The following is a 15,295-nucleotide window of genomic DNA, read 5'->3' as shown; positions in this document are numbered from 1 at the left end:
AATATGGAAAGGAGTCTTCTGCTCACTGAGCAGACGCTCAATGGGATAGATGAGGGGGGGATGCTAGGTTGGAGCTGCAGGACAGTGAAGCAGCTAGCTGGGTGACAGTTAGAAGGCGGGGTAGAGGGAAGAGCACCAGGGAGGTGTCATATCGGACGCTATTCACACCACAGCGTCCGGCAGGCAGTAGTAGTTCCACCTCCGTCCACTATAGCCTCAGTGGCGCCGGCTTGATTCTCTCAGGGGTTAATCTAGCTGGAGATCAGGTTGGATGTTTGGTCACGCCCACGGTCTTTAAATAGTCGTGCTGGCCTATGGGCGTCGCCGATTATAGCTTGTGTTTCATACCAAGTGGTTCCGGTCTGGAGTGGAGGTGTTGGAGAGAGAGAGATTCCTATCTGGTGGCGTATGATCCGTTGTTACCTTTTCGCCTTCCCATATTTGTGTTTTGTTGTGCCCTGTTCACATTACTGTATAGTCCTGTGTGTATGCAGCGCGGTGCAGTTTAAGTTCTCCCTGTCTGTCATTACTGTTTGGGGCTTTGCTGGTTTGTCTCCTCACTGGGTGGAGGGTGGAGGGTTAAGCTTAGGGCTGAGCAGGAGATAAGGAAAGGTTGGAGGCTCAGGCATTTGCACCATTAGCAAAAACCCTGGGTTGAGGGTCAGACAGGGTTTCCCCTAGTTAAAGGGACACCACAGGGGCCCTGGGTATTTCAGTCTTAGTTGACCCAAGCCCCGCATGACAGGAGGCTAGTCCTGATCTGGCACACCCCAATAAGTTTGCTAAGTTGGCAGATGAGGGGAGTGTTAGTGCAGGAGTAGCACTGCTGCAGCAAGGCATGTCCTCTGAAAGCCGGAGGAGTGTCTGCTCCAGTAAGGGGGGAAATAGCAGAGCAGGGCAGGTCAGACAGGTTCTGGTAGAGGGAGACTCAATTATTAGGGGAACAGATAGGGCAATCTGTCACAAAGACAGGGATCGTCGAACGGTGTGCTGCCTACCTGGTGCTCGAGTCCGACACATCGCTGATCGGGTTGACAGATTACTGGGAGGGGCTGGTGAGGATCCAGCGGTCATGGTGCACATTGGCACAAATGACAAAGTTAGAGGTAGGTGGAAGGTCCTTAAAGATGATTTCAGGGAATTAGGCTGCAAGCTTAAAGCGAGGACTTCCAAGGTGGTATTTTCGGAAATACTTCCTGTACCACGTGCCACGCCAGAGAGGCAACGGGAGATTAGGGAGGTTAATAAGTGGCTCAGGAATTGGTGTAGGAAGGAGGGGTTTGGGTTCCTGCAGAACTGGGCCGACTTCTCAGTTGGCTACAGGTTCTACGCTAGGGACAGGCTGCACCTCAATGGGGAGGGTGCAGCTGTGCTGGGGGAGAAAATGGCTAGAAGGTTGGAGGAGTGTTTAAACTAGGGACGGGGGGAGGGTATTCCTTTTATAGGAGGGGAAGACAGTGCAGATAGAGACCTGGGCACAAATAATGACATTGGGGGTGGGGGTGGCATGGGGGTGGGGTTAGAACAGTTAATAATTTAAGAAAGAATAGAGGTACAGAGAGATACATAAAGTGCATGTATACTAATGCCAGAAGCCTCGCCAACAAAATGGAGGAATTGGAGTTAATGTTGTTGGAACATAATTATGACATGGTGGGGATATCTGAGACATGGCTGGACGAGAGCCATGACTGGGTGGTTAATTTACAGGGCTATAGTCTGTTCAGAAATGACCGAACAAATAAGCGAGGGGGAGGCGTGTGTTTATATGTAAAATCATCCTTAAAACCCATCCTTCGTGATAATATATATGAATCTAATGAAAATGTAGAGTCCCTGTGGGTAGAGATAAGGGGAGGGGGGAAAAATAATAAATTACTGATAGGGGTTTGTTATAAGTCTCCAAAAATAATGGAAGCAACAGAGAATATCCTCATAAAGCAAATAGATGAAGCAGCGACTCAAGAAGTCATTATTATGGGGGACTTCAACTACCCTGAAATACATTGGGGAACCGAAACCTGCAGTTCCAGCAAAGGTAATAGGTTTTTGACTACTATGAGAGACAATTACCTTTCACAACTGGTTCAGGACCCAACAAGAGGGGGGGCACTGTTGGACCTGATATTAACCAACAGGCCAGACCGCATATCAAATATAAGGGTTGGGGGTCACTTGAGTAATAATGATCACAAATTAATAAGTTTTCATGTATCCTTTAATAAGATGTGTAGTAGAGGGGTTACAAGGACACTAAACTTCAGGAAGGCAAATTTCCAACGGATAAGAGCTGATCTTGGTGCAATTAACTGGGACGATATCCTGAGACACAAAAATACACAAAGAAAATGGGAGACGTTTATTAGCATCCTGAATAGGACCTGTGCACAATATATACCATATGGGAATAAACATGCTAGAAATAGGAGGAAACCACTATGGCTAAATAGAGCTGTAAGGGGTGCAATAAGAGATAAAAAAAAAAGCATTTAAAGAATTAAAGCAAGTAGGTAGTGATGAGGCATTAAATAAATACAGAAAATTAAATAAATTCTGTAAAAAGCAAATCAAGACAGCAAAGATTGAGACAGAGAGACTCATTGCCAGAGAAAGTAAAAATAATCCCAAAATATTCTTTAACTACATAAATAGTAAGAAACTAAAAAATGATAGTGTTGGCCCCCTTAAAAATAGTCTGGGTGAAATGGTGGATGAGGATGAGGAAAAAGCCAATATGCTAAATGACTTTTTTTCAATCAGTATTTACACAAGAAAATCCCATGACGGATAACATGATCAGGGATAAAAATTCTCCATTAAATGTCACCTGCTTAACCCAGCGGGAAGTACGGCGGCGTCTAGAAATCACTAAAATTGACAAATCCCCGGGCCCGGATGGGATACACCCCCGAGTACTGCAGGAATTAAGCACAGTCATAGATAGACCATTATTTTTAATCTTTAAAGATTCCATAATAACAGGGTCTGTACCACAGGACTGGCGTATAGCAAATGTGGTGCCAATATTCAAAAAGGGGACAAAAACTGAACTTGGAAATTATAGGCCAGTAAGTTTAACCTCAACTGTGGGTAAAATCCTGGAGGGTTTTCTAAGAGATACTATACTGGAGTATCTGGAGAAGAATAACCTTATGACCCAATATCAACATGGGTTTACAAGGGACCGTTCCTGTCAGACTAATCTGATAAGCTTTTATGAAGAGGTAAGTTCCGGACTGGACCAAGGGAATGCAGTGGACGTGGTGTACATGGACTTTTCAAAAGCTTTTGATACGGTGCCACACAAAAGGTTGATACATAAAATGAGAACAATGGGGATAGGGGAAAATATGTGTAGGTGGGTTAAGAGCTGGCTCAGGGATAGGAAACAAATGGTGGTTATTAATGGAGCACACTCAGACTGGGTCACGGTTAGCAGTGGGGTACCACAGGGGTCAGTTTTGGGCCCGCTTCTTTTTAACATATTTATTAATGACCTTGTAGGGGGCATAGAGAGTAGAATTTCAATATTTGCAGATGACACTAAACTCTGCAGGGTAATCAATACAGAGGAGGACAATTTTATATTACAGGAGGATTTATGTAAACTAGAAGCTTGGGCTGATAAATGGCAAATGAGCTTTAATGGGGATAAATGTAAGGTCATGCACTTGGGTAGAACGAACAAGATGTATAATTATGTGCTTAATTGTAAAACATATGGCAAAACAGTCACTGAAAAAGACCTGGGTGTATGGGTGGACGACAAACTCACATTTAGCGGCCAGTGTCAGGCAGCTGCTGCAAAGGCAAATAAAATAATGGGATGCATTAAAAGAGGCATAAATGCTCATGAGGAGAACATAATTTTACCTCTATATAAGTCACTAGTGCGACCACACTTAGAATACTGTGTACAGTTCTGGTCTCTGGTGTATAAGAAAGACATAGCTGAACTGGAGCGGGTGCAGAGAAGAGCGACCAAGGTTATTAGGGAACTAGGGGGTCTGCAATACCAAGACAGGTTATTACACTTGGGGTTATTTAGTTTGGAGAATCGAAGGCTTAGGGGTGATCTTATTACAATGTATAAATATATTCGGGGACAATACCAAGACCTTTCTAATGATCTTTTTACTCTTAGACCAGTGACGGGGACAAGGGGGCATCCTCTACGTCTGGAGGAAAGAAGGGTTAAGCAGATTCTTTACTGTAAGAGCAGTGAGACTATGGAACTCTCTGCCATATGATGTTGTAATGAGTGATTCCCTACTAAAATTTAAGAAGGGACTGGATGCCTTTCTTGAAAAGTATAATATTACAGGGTATATACACTAGTTTCCTTAATATTGTGTTGATCCAGGGAGCTAGTCTGATTGCCGTATGTGGAGTCGGGAAGGAATTTTTTTCCCCAATGTGAAGCTTACTGTTTGCCACATGGTTTTTTTTTGCCTTCCTCTGGATCAACATGTTAGAGCAAGTTAGGATAGGATATGGGTTGAACTAGATGGACTTAATGTCTCGATTCAACCTTAATAACTATGTTACTATGTTAAAAGGCATGACTAGATATACAAAGTGTCAGGGTTGTCCCTTGTCTCCATACCATCTTATATTTATGGGATTTCTGTTGTTAATATTCAAAGTGTCCGTAGCGTGACCTGAATGCAGTTTTCCATTCATCCCCAGGTCTAATACGGACCAAGTTATAGGCCCCACGGAGATCCAGTTTAGAGAAAATCTTAGCATGCCGCACTCTCTCCAATAATTCAGGGATCAAAGGCAATGGATAACAGTTTCTAATAGTAACCTTACTGAGTTCCCGATAATCTATGCAGGTTCTAAGAGATCCATCTATCTTCTTCACAAAGAAGATGGGTGCACCTGGAGGAGATGAAGAGTGGCGTATGAAGCCCTTGGCTAGATTTTCGTCTATATAGTCCTTTAAAGCAGTGGTCCCCAACCTTTTTTGCACCAGGGACCGGTTTCAAGCAAGACCATTCTTCCATGGCCCGGGAGGGCGGGGATGGAGGTGTGGCGCTTTGGTCATAAGGGGGCGGGGCTATGGACACGGTTGTAGTGTAGCAGTGCATACTTATAATTAAATAACATTTATAATGTGACTCAACTCACCATAGGTTTTGAATGAGTGCTCCATCACCCCCTTCTCCCCATCATTGCCTTCACCCCATCACTCCCTTCTCCCCATCATTGCCTTCACCCCATCACTGCCGTCTCTCCCCATCATTGCCTTCACCCCATCACTCCCTTCTCCCATCATTGCCTTCACCCCATCACTCCCTTCTCCCCATCATTGCCTTCACCCCATCACTGCCGTCTCCCCATCATTGCCTTCACCCCATCACTGCCGTCTCCCTATCATTGCCTTCACCCCATCACTGCTGTCTCTCCATCATTGCCTTCACCCCATCACTGCTATCTCTCCATCATTGCCTTCACCCCATCACTGCCGTCTCTCCATCACTCACCTCATGGCCTTCTCTCCCCATCACGGTCTTCTCCTCATGTCCCCATCTCCTTCAGGGCCAGGCTACACAAACACTGACAAACACACACACACATTATATATACACACACACCACCTCTCTCCTCTCACCTGTCCGCAGCATCGCCCGCGCTTCCTCGCTCTGACACAGCAGCGGCCGCGCTCCTCTCTGTGTCTGTCAGAGACAGGAAGCGCGGGCGGCGGGCAGGAAGCTGGACGGGTCCTTGCAGCTCCGCTCCTTGCTATTCCCTCTTGCAGGCAGCGGAGCTGCTTGGATCGCTCCCTGGCCGCCGCTACACACGCTGCCAAGAACTGCTGCACGCCGCCCCAGCCCCCGCTACGCCACTGACCGCCCCTGGCTCCCCTTGTGTCCGCGGACCGGCAAGGGCACTGCAGCGGCCCGGTGCTGGGCTGCGGACCGGCGGTTGGGGACCCCTGCTTTAAAGCCTTTAGCTCAGGCCCCGCCAGGGGGTAGATCTTACCTAAAGGTATCTCTGCTCCAGGCAATAATTCAATTGGACAATCATATGGACGGTGTGGGTGAAGCTGGTCAGCGTTCTTCTTGTCACACACATCCACATAGTCCTGGTATACAGCTGGTAGTGCAGGGACTGACATGGTTCCTTTAGGAACAGAGCATGCTTAAACTTCCAGACTCATCTGTTTCTCCGGAAAGTGCAGTTCCTTGGTCTCCCAGTTAATCGTAGGGTTCTGAGCCTGCAGCCATGGCAGCCCTAGAATAATGGGAAAGTGGGGAGAAGAGATAAGCATAAAGGACAGTTTCTCCTGATGATCTTTACCCATAAAGACTTTTAAAGGCCCTGTTTCCTGATCCACTGGTCCAGAGGTCAGCAGGGAGCCATCCACAGTCTCCATCTGTACTGGGGTAGTCTTCTTCACTGAACGTATCCCATGTTTCAGAGCAAAGGAGATATCCATAAAATTGCCGCTTGCCCCTGAGTCGATCATAGCGGAGCTAGACACCCAGACCGAGTCAACCCAGAGCTTGATGGAAAGGAAGCAATGAGAATTGTTCTTCTTACAACTCAGCTGAGACACTGCTGAGGAAACATGAAAAATTGCAGCATTTACACAGTCATAGGCCTCAGAAATAACGGAGTTTAAGTCCGAGAAATCAATGTCTATGGCTGCAGATCTCTCTGGAGCCTGAGGCTCGGACATGACAGACCTCCTCGCAACACTCACAGTGAATGACTGCCGCAGTAGTATTACGAGAATGGCTTGGGCAGTTTATAATGAAGTGCCCTGACTTACCGCAGTAGAAACATAGATTTTCCTTTAAGCGATGTTCTTTGCATGCATCACTAACCCGTCTCTGTACAGAGTCCACCTGCATGGGTTCAGGTTTTGGTTCCCGTGTAATCCTACTCAGAGGTTTCTTAGCTGGGGAGGAGGTAGGAAAAGGTTAGTGCGATTATTTTTGAACCATCTCTCCTGTCTGCGTTCAGTAAGACGAGCATCAATACGGATGCAATAGTTAATGAAGTCATCTAACGCACTGCGAGGGTCGGCACGAGCAAGTTCATCCTTATTCAGAGGAGACAACCCTTTCCGAAAAATAGATTTCTTGGTGGAACTGTCCCAAGTGGTATCGAGAGCCCACCTCCTGAAATCCAAGACATATTCGGCTACTGAGCGCTTACCTTGGTGCAAAGTTAACATGGCTGCTTCAACTGTTGCACCTCGATTGGGGTCATCAAACACCTGCCCCATGGCTGAAATGAAAGCATCAAGATGATTTAAACATTCATCCTCAGTCTCAATCAGAGGGTTTGCCCACATCAGAGCCTTGTTGGTAAGCAGCATGATTATAGTAAGTAATTTGGATCATTCAGTGGGAAATTGTGAAGCATGTGCAGAGAAAAATAGGTTGCATTGTTTAATAAATCCCCTGAATTTCCCACGTTCACCGCCAAAACGAAAAGGGGATAACTTGAGGATCCCAGAACTCGGGGTTATGGCTGGAGCCTGGACTCGTTCCTCTAGAGCCTCAATCCTGGCTCGTAACTCCTGAGTAGTTTGTCCAAAAACTTGCAAATTATGATTAGTAAGGTCCTGTAGACTTGTAAAGCGGGTTTTTAAAGTTTGTTTATCTGCAAGGACTTTATCAGTCACTCCACACAACTCCTTTATGCGAGCCTCCATCTTCCAGATCCTTTAAGGCAGAAGTACTGGAAGGAAAAAAAAAGCACACAATAGTGTTTACCTGTGGTAACACTCCAGAGTAAAAAGAAGGAATGCACTCACCTGGAATGATTGTGAGAAGTCACAACCACTATCATCACAGAAGGTATAGATGGATATCCGACCTCCACGGTCACGGCAGACACGGCCTTCCCAGACCCAGCAGACACTAACGCTGGCTTCAGAATCTTGTGATGTATGGTGTACAGTTCATATAGCGTCTTGTGCTAGGGTGCGAGGAAAACACATGAGACACAGGTTTGATTAGGAAGGACTTGTATTACTTCATACAAGTAGGTAAACAAGGGTTCACACAGTTTGCAGGTACAGAGGCAGAAGACACAGCAGGCCAGAGTAACTTTAGCTCAGCAGTAACTTTCTACAACAGGTTCAGGATCTCTTCCCTGTTACCTTAGTTCCCTTGCAAACGTGGATTTATCCAACAGCAGGTTTCCAGAGTCCACTTGTGTTCAAGAGTTCCCAAGCAGGAGATGGCCGGAGTACCAAGTCCAAGATTTCCAGGAGCCAGGTCACAGGCTGACTGCAGACTTGATTCTGAAGCACTGATTGCTCAGCTGAGGCTGCTTAAGAGGCAAGAGGGAGAGAATCAGGGCGAGAACATGAAGGCTCGAAACTCCATATTAACTGAGGGCAAGATAGCTGCAGCAGGACAGAAAGCAAAATGGCCGACAGAAAAAAACTGAATTTCAAGAAACATGTAAAAAAGACTGAGAATCTTACACATTCTCTACTGCTCGTGCTGTTGCCGGCAGAGCAGGAGAGAAGAATGACAGCCGCATTCAGCATCAGCTGCCGGGGAACAGTGCTTTTTGTAGTGCTTCTTCCCCGGTGGCTGTTCGTGTGGTCCTGATGCCACACATGTGTGGCACACGGTTGCCACACATGTGCCACACTGTGCATAAAGATAGAGAAAAAAGACGTGTGCAAAACTGGACGCGATTTCACATAACTATATGAAAAAATGATACATTTTTATTAGCAGCATACAAAAGAAAAACACACAAATGACAAGAGGAAAAAGTGACCTTAAAAACAATTAAAAAGGCCAAGACAGATTAGCCATAAATGACACTCCAAAGAAAGGGGTTTCTAAGAAAACCCAATGTTTACCCCCTCCAATAGGCTGGGCAAAAACATGCAAAAGGTATACATGGATACATAAGGTAAAATCTATATAATTAGGTATAACAGTGTGACAAAGCCGCACATAAATAGCAGTACGTCAGACAATTTGCATGTTCATGAAAAATGGAAATCAAGCGGACCTAATTGACACATGGCTATAAATACACAAACCCTCATGTGTAGACAATGGTTTACACAATAAAATGCTATATATGGTTTGCAGTTCCCAAAGTGAGTCCAAAAAAATGAAATGTCCCCAGAACGGGTAAAACCTGAATGGACCCTATATTAAACATGACAATAAATCAAGGTAAAACATAACTGGCAGTGCGTAGAATGAACCATTTACATGTCAAACAAAAGGACATAATTATGGGTGACCACAAAAATATGTATCCTCATTGTAACTAGCCATAGAAGCATATGTCCTCCTTGTTGAGAATGAGTAGCCCTAAGCAAGATTCACAAAGTAGGGAAAAGGGTCCATAAAGGGAAATACCTCTCAATGAGTCTGCAAATATACCTGATCACATATAAGCAGAAAAAATATAACAAACACATGGGTCACCGTGGCAAAATAGAAAGGAGACTAAATGATCTCCACAATAGAAAGCATGCATATGCACAATCTGCCTAGAAAATGTGTAAACCCATGAGAAAAAGGCCCTGCATTGGTATGAAGATAAAACCTGCTGCCTGCAAGATCTAACAGAAGGAGGGGGAATACCACCCGACGCGTGTCACCACCCCTAATGTGGCTTCCTCAGGGGAGATGGAGCCACACTGATGTACCACATGTGCCACACTGATGTACCACGTATCCACATGGACACACGGATAGCTCCGGTACCATTTTTTCCGGTACCGGAATTATCTGGACATGTGAGACTGCCCTAAAGCTGTAGTTTGGTGCTCAAAGAATGTGTAGTAAAAAGCAGATCACATCTTGGATGATTTGTAAGGTATGTTCTGTTTCACTCTCGTTTGCTTCCTGGAGTGCTTGTTTTTGCAGAACTAATGGGTTAAAAAATTTGGCAGTGCATGGCAGATTTGCCTTTCGGAAGCACTATACTGGACTGGGGGTATTGCTAACTCTTCTTGGTGCTGTAATAGTGGTCATGTTGTCACTTAGGCTATGTCGATGGAAATGATTAAAAGTTATGGGCTTGGAATGTAGAGAACACACAAATGATAATATCATCAAAGATAAGTAGACATGAACACGTGATGTATATATGGATGGTGGCCCACAGAATTATTGCCTTTAGTGGTCACAAAAAATCTTAGTCCTTTACTGGTCCTATAGCAAAATTAGAGTAAAGAGTGGATAGCTCATCTTTTTACTGTAACTTACTGTATAATATGAATAATAATTTTTACTGTGCAATATGCTCTGTTTGCCTCAACAGCGGTTCAGAAGACATCGGAGATTACATCGGATCTAATCTTGATATAGCCTGGATGCCAAGTTTGGAAGGGTTCATGAAAGGATATACAATGAAATTCAGACCCGGAATTGGAGGTAAAATTACAATTTTGCTAACTGATATTTTGTATAAAGAGACAATGGTTATAGCCATGACCTATACAGCAGAGCAGTCAGATATGCAGTAGATCAATTTTTGTTAATTAATTAGGTGTTTTAACCTCTTTCAAATTATCGTAATTGGTTTGTCCATAATATGCATTAGTAATATGGACATATAATGAATCAGGATGCATCAGTATTTGATAAGTTTTTGGCATCTTTATTGGGATCTAAGGGGTAATATTTCTCCTTGTGGAGAGTGACATGCCTGGCATACCAGTGTAAGGCTACGGCCACACTATTAGGCCGGGGTCACACTAGAGAGACATATGGACGAGTGAGAGGCGTAAAACCATGCATTGCACACGGACCAATGATTCTCTATGGGATAGCTCCCATAACCCGTATACTCGCGCGTATTCTATGGTCTGTGCCAATCGCAGCATGCTGCGATTGTCAGCGTATTCCGGCCGAAATACGCCAATGCAAATCTATAGGTGCGCAAAAAAAACGCATTACACGCAGACCAGATGTGTGACTTGTGAGAAATACGCACCCGGTGTCCTTTAGAAAAGACGGCAATTCAGTGCGCGATACAGTAAAATCACACTGACAGGTTTAATAAAGAAACGAAAGAATAGATGCATACACATAAAATACATACAGTGGGGAAAAAAAGTATTTAGTCAGTCAGCAATAGTGCAAGTTCCACCACTTAAAAAGATGAGAGGCGTCTGTAATTTACATCATAGGTAGACCTCAACTATGGGAGACAAACTGAGAAAAAAAATCCAGAAAATCACATTGTCTGTTTTTTTTTCATTTTATTTGCATATTATGGTGGAAAATAAGTATTTGGTCAGAAACAAAATTTCATCTCAATACTTTGTGATATATCCTTTGTTGGCAATGACAGAGGTCAAACGTTTTCTGTAAGTCTTCACAAGGTTGCCACACACTGTTGTTGGTATGTTGGCCCATTCCTCCATGCAGATCTCCTCTAGAGCAGTGATGTTTTTGGCTTTTCGCTTGGCAACACGGACTTTCAACTCCCTCCAAAGGTTTTCTATAGGGTTGAGATCTGGAGACTGGCTAGGCCACTCCAGGACCTTGAAATGCTTCTTACGAAGCCACTCCTTCGTTGCCCTGGCGGTGTGCTTTGGATCATTGTCATGTTGAAAGACCCAGCCATGTTTCATCTTCAATGCCCTTGCTGATGGAAGGAGGTTTGCACTCAAAATCTCACGATACATGGCCCCATTCATTCTTTCATGTACCCGGATCAGTCGTCCTGGCCCCTTTGCAGAGAAACAGCCCCAAAGCATGATGTTTCCACCACCATGCTTTACAGTAGGTATGGTGTTTGATGGATGCAACTCAGTATTCTTTTTCCTCCAAACACAACAAGTTGTGTTTCTACCAAACAGTTCCAGTTTGGTTTCATCAGACCATAGAACATTCTCCCAAAACTCCTCTGGATCATCCAAATGCTCTCTAGCAAACTTCAGACGGGCCCGGACATGTACAGGCTTAAGCAGTGGGACACGTCTGGCACTGCAGGATCTGAGTCCATGGTGGCGTAGTGTGTTACTTATGGTAGGCCTTGTTACATTGGTCCCAGCTCTCTGCAGTTCATTCACTAGGTCCCCCCGCGTGGTTCTGGGATTTTTGCTCACCGTTCTTGTGATGAATCTGACCCCACGGGGTGGGATTTTGCGTGGAGCACCAGATCGAGGGAGATTATCAGTGGTCTTGTATGTCTTCCATTTTCTAATTATTGCTCCCACAGTTGATTTATTCACTCCAAGCTGGTTGGCTATTGCAGATTCAGTCTTCCCAGCCTGGTGCAGGGCTACAATTTTGTTTCTGGTGTCCTTTGACAGCTCTTTGGTCTTCACCATAGTGGAGTTTGGAGTCAGACTGTTTGAGGGTGTGCACAGGGGTCTTTTTATACTGATAACAAGTTTAAACAGGTGCCATTACTACAGGTAATGAGTGGAGGAAAGAGGAGACTCTTAAAGAAGAAGTTACAGGTCTGTGAGAGCCAGAAATCTTGATTGCTTGTTTCTGACCAAATACTTATTTTCCACCATAATATGCAAATAAAATGAAAAAAAAACAGACAATGTGATTGTCTGGATTTTTTTTTCTCAGTTTGTCTCCCATAGTTGAGGTCTACCTATGATGTAAATTACAGACGCCTCACATCTTTTTAAGTGGTGGAACTTGCACTATTGCTGACTGACTAAATACTTTTTTTCCCCACTGTATATATATGTGCATGTCATTGAGAAATATATATATATATATATATATATATATATATATACACACACACTGTAAATATATATTTCATAGAGTTCTACATAGTAGAATAGCCGCAAAATCAATTGCCAGCTTCTGTAAAATTATTCCCAAACCCGACATGAAATGACACATGGTTTACATACAGTAATCCATTTCATTTCATGTCTTTTTTATATGTCCCTGACTAATAATTAAAATAGGGTTTGTGTGTAAAATTTGGGACATCTAGGTGTTAAATTAAGGGGTTAATTCGTTGGAAAAAAATGTGTGGGTTCCCGCGGCAAAATTACAACCAGAGAGGTAAAGCAGGTGAGTGAGGGCAGATTTTAATAGCCTTGAGAGAGACCATTGTTTTTGGCCTCCCCTGGCTAAAAAAAAACTGCCCTCAGACACCCCAGAATAGGCACATCTATAAGATGTGCCTTTTCTGGCACTTATCCTCTCTATCTACAATCTGGTTTCCGCCCCCATCACTCCACAGAGACAGCCCTGACCAAAATTACTAATGACTTATTTACAGCCAAAGCAAACGGACAATACTCTATAATCCTGCTTCTAGACCTGTCCTCTACATTTGACACAGTTGACCACTGCCTCCTACTACAGATCCTCTCCTCCTTTGGCATGAAAGAACTTGCCCTATACTGGATCTCCTCATACCTTTCAAACCGCACATTCAGCGTCTCCCACTCCCACACTACCTCTTCATCCCACCCTCTCTCTGTTGGAGTCCCCCAAGGCTCTGTTCTAGGATCCCTACTCTTCTCAATGTATACCCTTGGCCTGGGTCAACTCATAAAGTCCCATGGATTCCAGTACCACCTTTATGCTGACGACACTCAGATCTACCTCTCTGGCCCAGACTTCACCTCTCTGCTGTCCAGAATCCCGGAGTATCTATCAGCCATATCCTCCTTCTTCTCCTCTCGCTTCCTCAAGCTCAATGTGGACAAATCTGAACTCATCATCTTTCCTCCATCTCACAGATCTTCCTTACTTGACCTATCTATCACAATTAATGACATCACGCTTTCCCGAGTACCGGAAGTCCGCTGCCTCGGAGTAACCCTTGACGCTGCCCTGTCCTTCAAACCACACATCCAAACTCTTTCTACCTCGTGTCGCCTCCGGCTCAAAAATATTTCCAGAATCCGTCCTTTCCTCAACCATCAATCTACTAAAATGCTTATGCACGCCCTCATCATCTCCCACCTAGACTACTGCAACATCCTTTTCTGTGGTCTTCCTGCCAACGCCCTCGCACCTCTCCAGTCCATCCTTAATTCTGCTGCCAGAATAATTCATCTCTCTCCTCGCTACTCCTCCGCTTCTCCCCTCTGCAAATCTCTTCACTGGCTTCCATTTCCTCAGCATATCCAGTTCAAATTACTAATACTGACCTACAAGGCCATCTATAACCTGTCTCCCCCATATGTCTCTGAACTAATCTCCCGATACCTTCCCTCACGTAAACTCCGGTCATCCCAAGACCTCCTTCTCTCCTCCACACTTATTCACTCCTCACCCATCCGCCTCCAAGACTTCTCCCGAATATCCTCCATCCTCTGGAATTCTTTGCTCCAACATGTCCGACTATCAACCACATTCGGATCCTTCAGACGGAACCTGAAAACCCACCTCTTCAAGAAAGCCTACAGCCTGCAATGACCCCACTACTTCCTCACCACTACTGGAGATATCACCTCAACCAACACTAGAACTGCTGCAACCCACCAACCTACTGTCTCCTTCCCCCCATCCTGTAGCATGTAAGCCCGAAAGGGCAGGGTCCTCTCCCCTCTGTATCAGTCTGTCATTCTTAGTTTGTTTACTGTAAATGATATCTGTAATTTGTATCTAACCCGTTCTTAAGTACAGCACCATGGAATCAATGGTGCTATATTAATAAATAATAATAATAACAATAATAATTCCCATTGCCCTGTAGCGGTGGCTAATGGGTTAATATTAATGGCTTAATGTCACATTGCAATTGGAAGGTGACATTAAGCTGATTAATAATGGAGAGGTGTCAATTAGACACTTATCCATTATTAACCCTAGACTATTAAACAGTAAAAAACACACACAGACATTAATTAAAAATAATTTTAGTGAGTTTTTGACAAGATTTATTGCACTGGTAATCCAAAAATAAACCAGCAACCTGTAACAAAAATAAAACAAAAAAAGCAACCATATCCTTACCTCTCCGCTGCTCAGTCAGGTCCCCCACTGCAGTCCATCAGAAAGGGTTAAGTGGTTTACACCGCAACCGGTGCTGATGTGACCAGCCCCATGTAAACCAACCACTGCCAGAATGAATTATTTCATCTCTGCGCAGCCTCCCTGGCTGCCCGGAGATGAACTAATTACCATGGCAAAGTTTCTGCATTTTTCCCACGCTCATTAGTTCACCTCAGGTCAGAAAGTGATGTCAGTGAGGCTGCGTGGAGTCCCTTGGGCAGTAGTTCTCTGCGGCTCTCATGCCCAAGATTCCCAGTCCCGCAGTGTGAATAAATCATAAGCGACTGCGGGGCGGGATCTCTGGCAGCGCGTCCATGCAGGCGCGATAGACAGGCCATGAAGTGATGTGAGAGTAG

At 44.6% G+C, this 15,295-nt stretch overlaps 1 protein-coding gene across 2 annotated transcripts in view; it reads left to right on the top strand.

Moving 5' to 3' along the window:
* Positions 1-15,295, top strand: part of GABRD (gamma-aminobutyric acid type A receptor subunit delta) — a 75,629-nt gene that overhangs the window by 20,877 nt on the left and 39,457 nt on the right. For both annotated transcript variants that reach the window (XM_073585412.1, XM_073585413.1), the window contains one exon: positions 10,267-10,379. In XM_073585412.1, coding sequence (XP_073441513.1) covers positions 10,267-10,379 — 113 coding nt within the window. Of the gene's footprint in view, positions 1-10,266; positions 10,380-15,295 lie in introns of those variants that run through there.

The sequence above is a fragment of the Dendrobates tinctorius genome, unplaced genomic scaffold, assembly GCF_039654945.1.
Source record: "Dendrobates tinctorius isolate UK_male_01 unplaced genomic scaffold, ASM3965494v1 ptg000086l, whole genome shotgun sequence".
NCBI lineage: Eukaryota > Metazoa > Chordata > Amphibia > Anura > Dendrobatidae > Dendrobates > Dendrobates tinctorius.
This window is presented reverse-complemented; position numbering and strand designations above follow the sequence as displayed.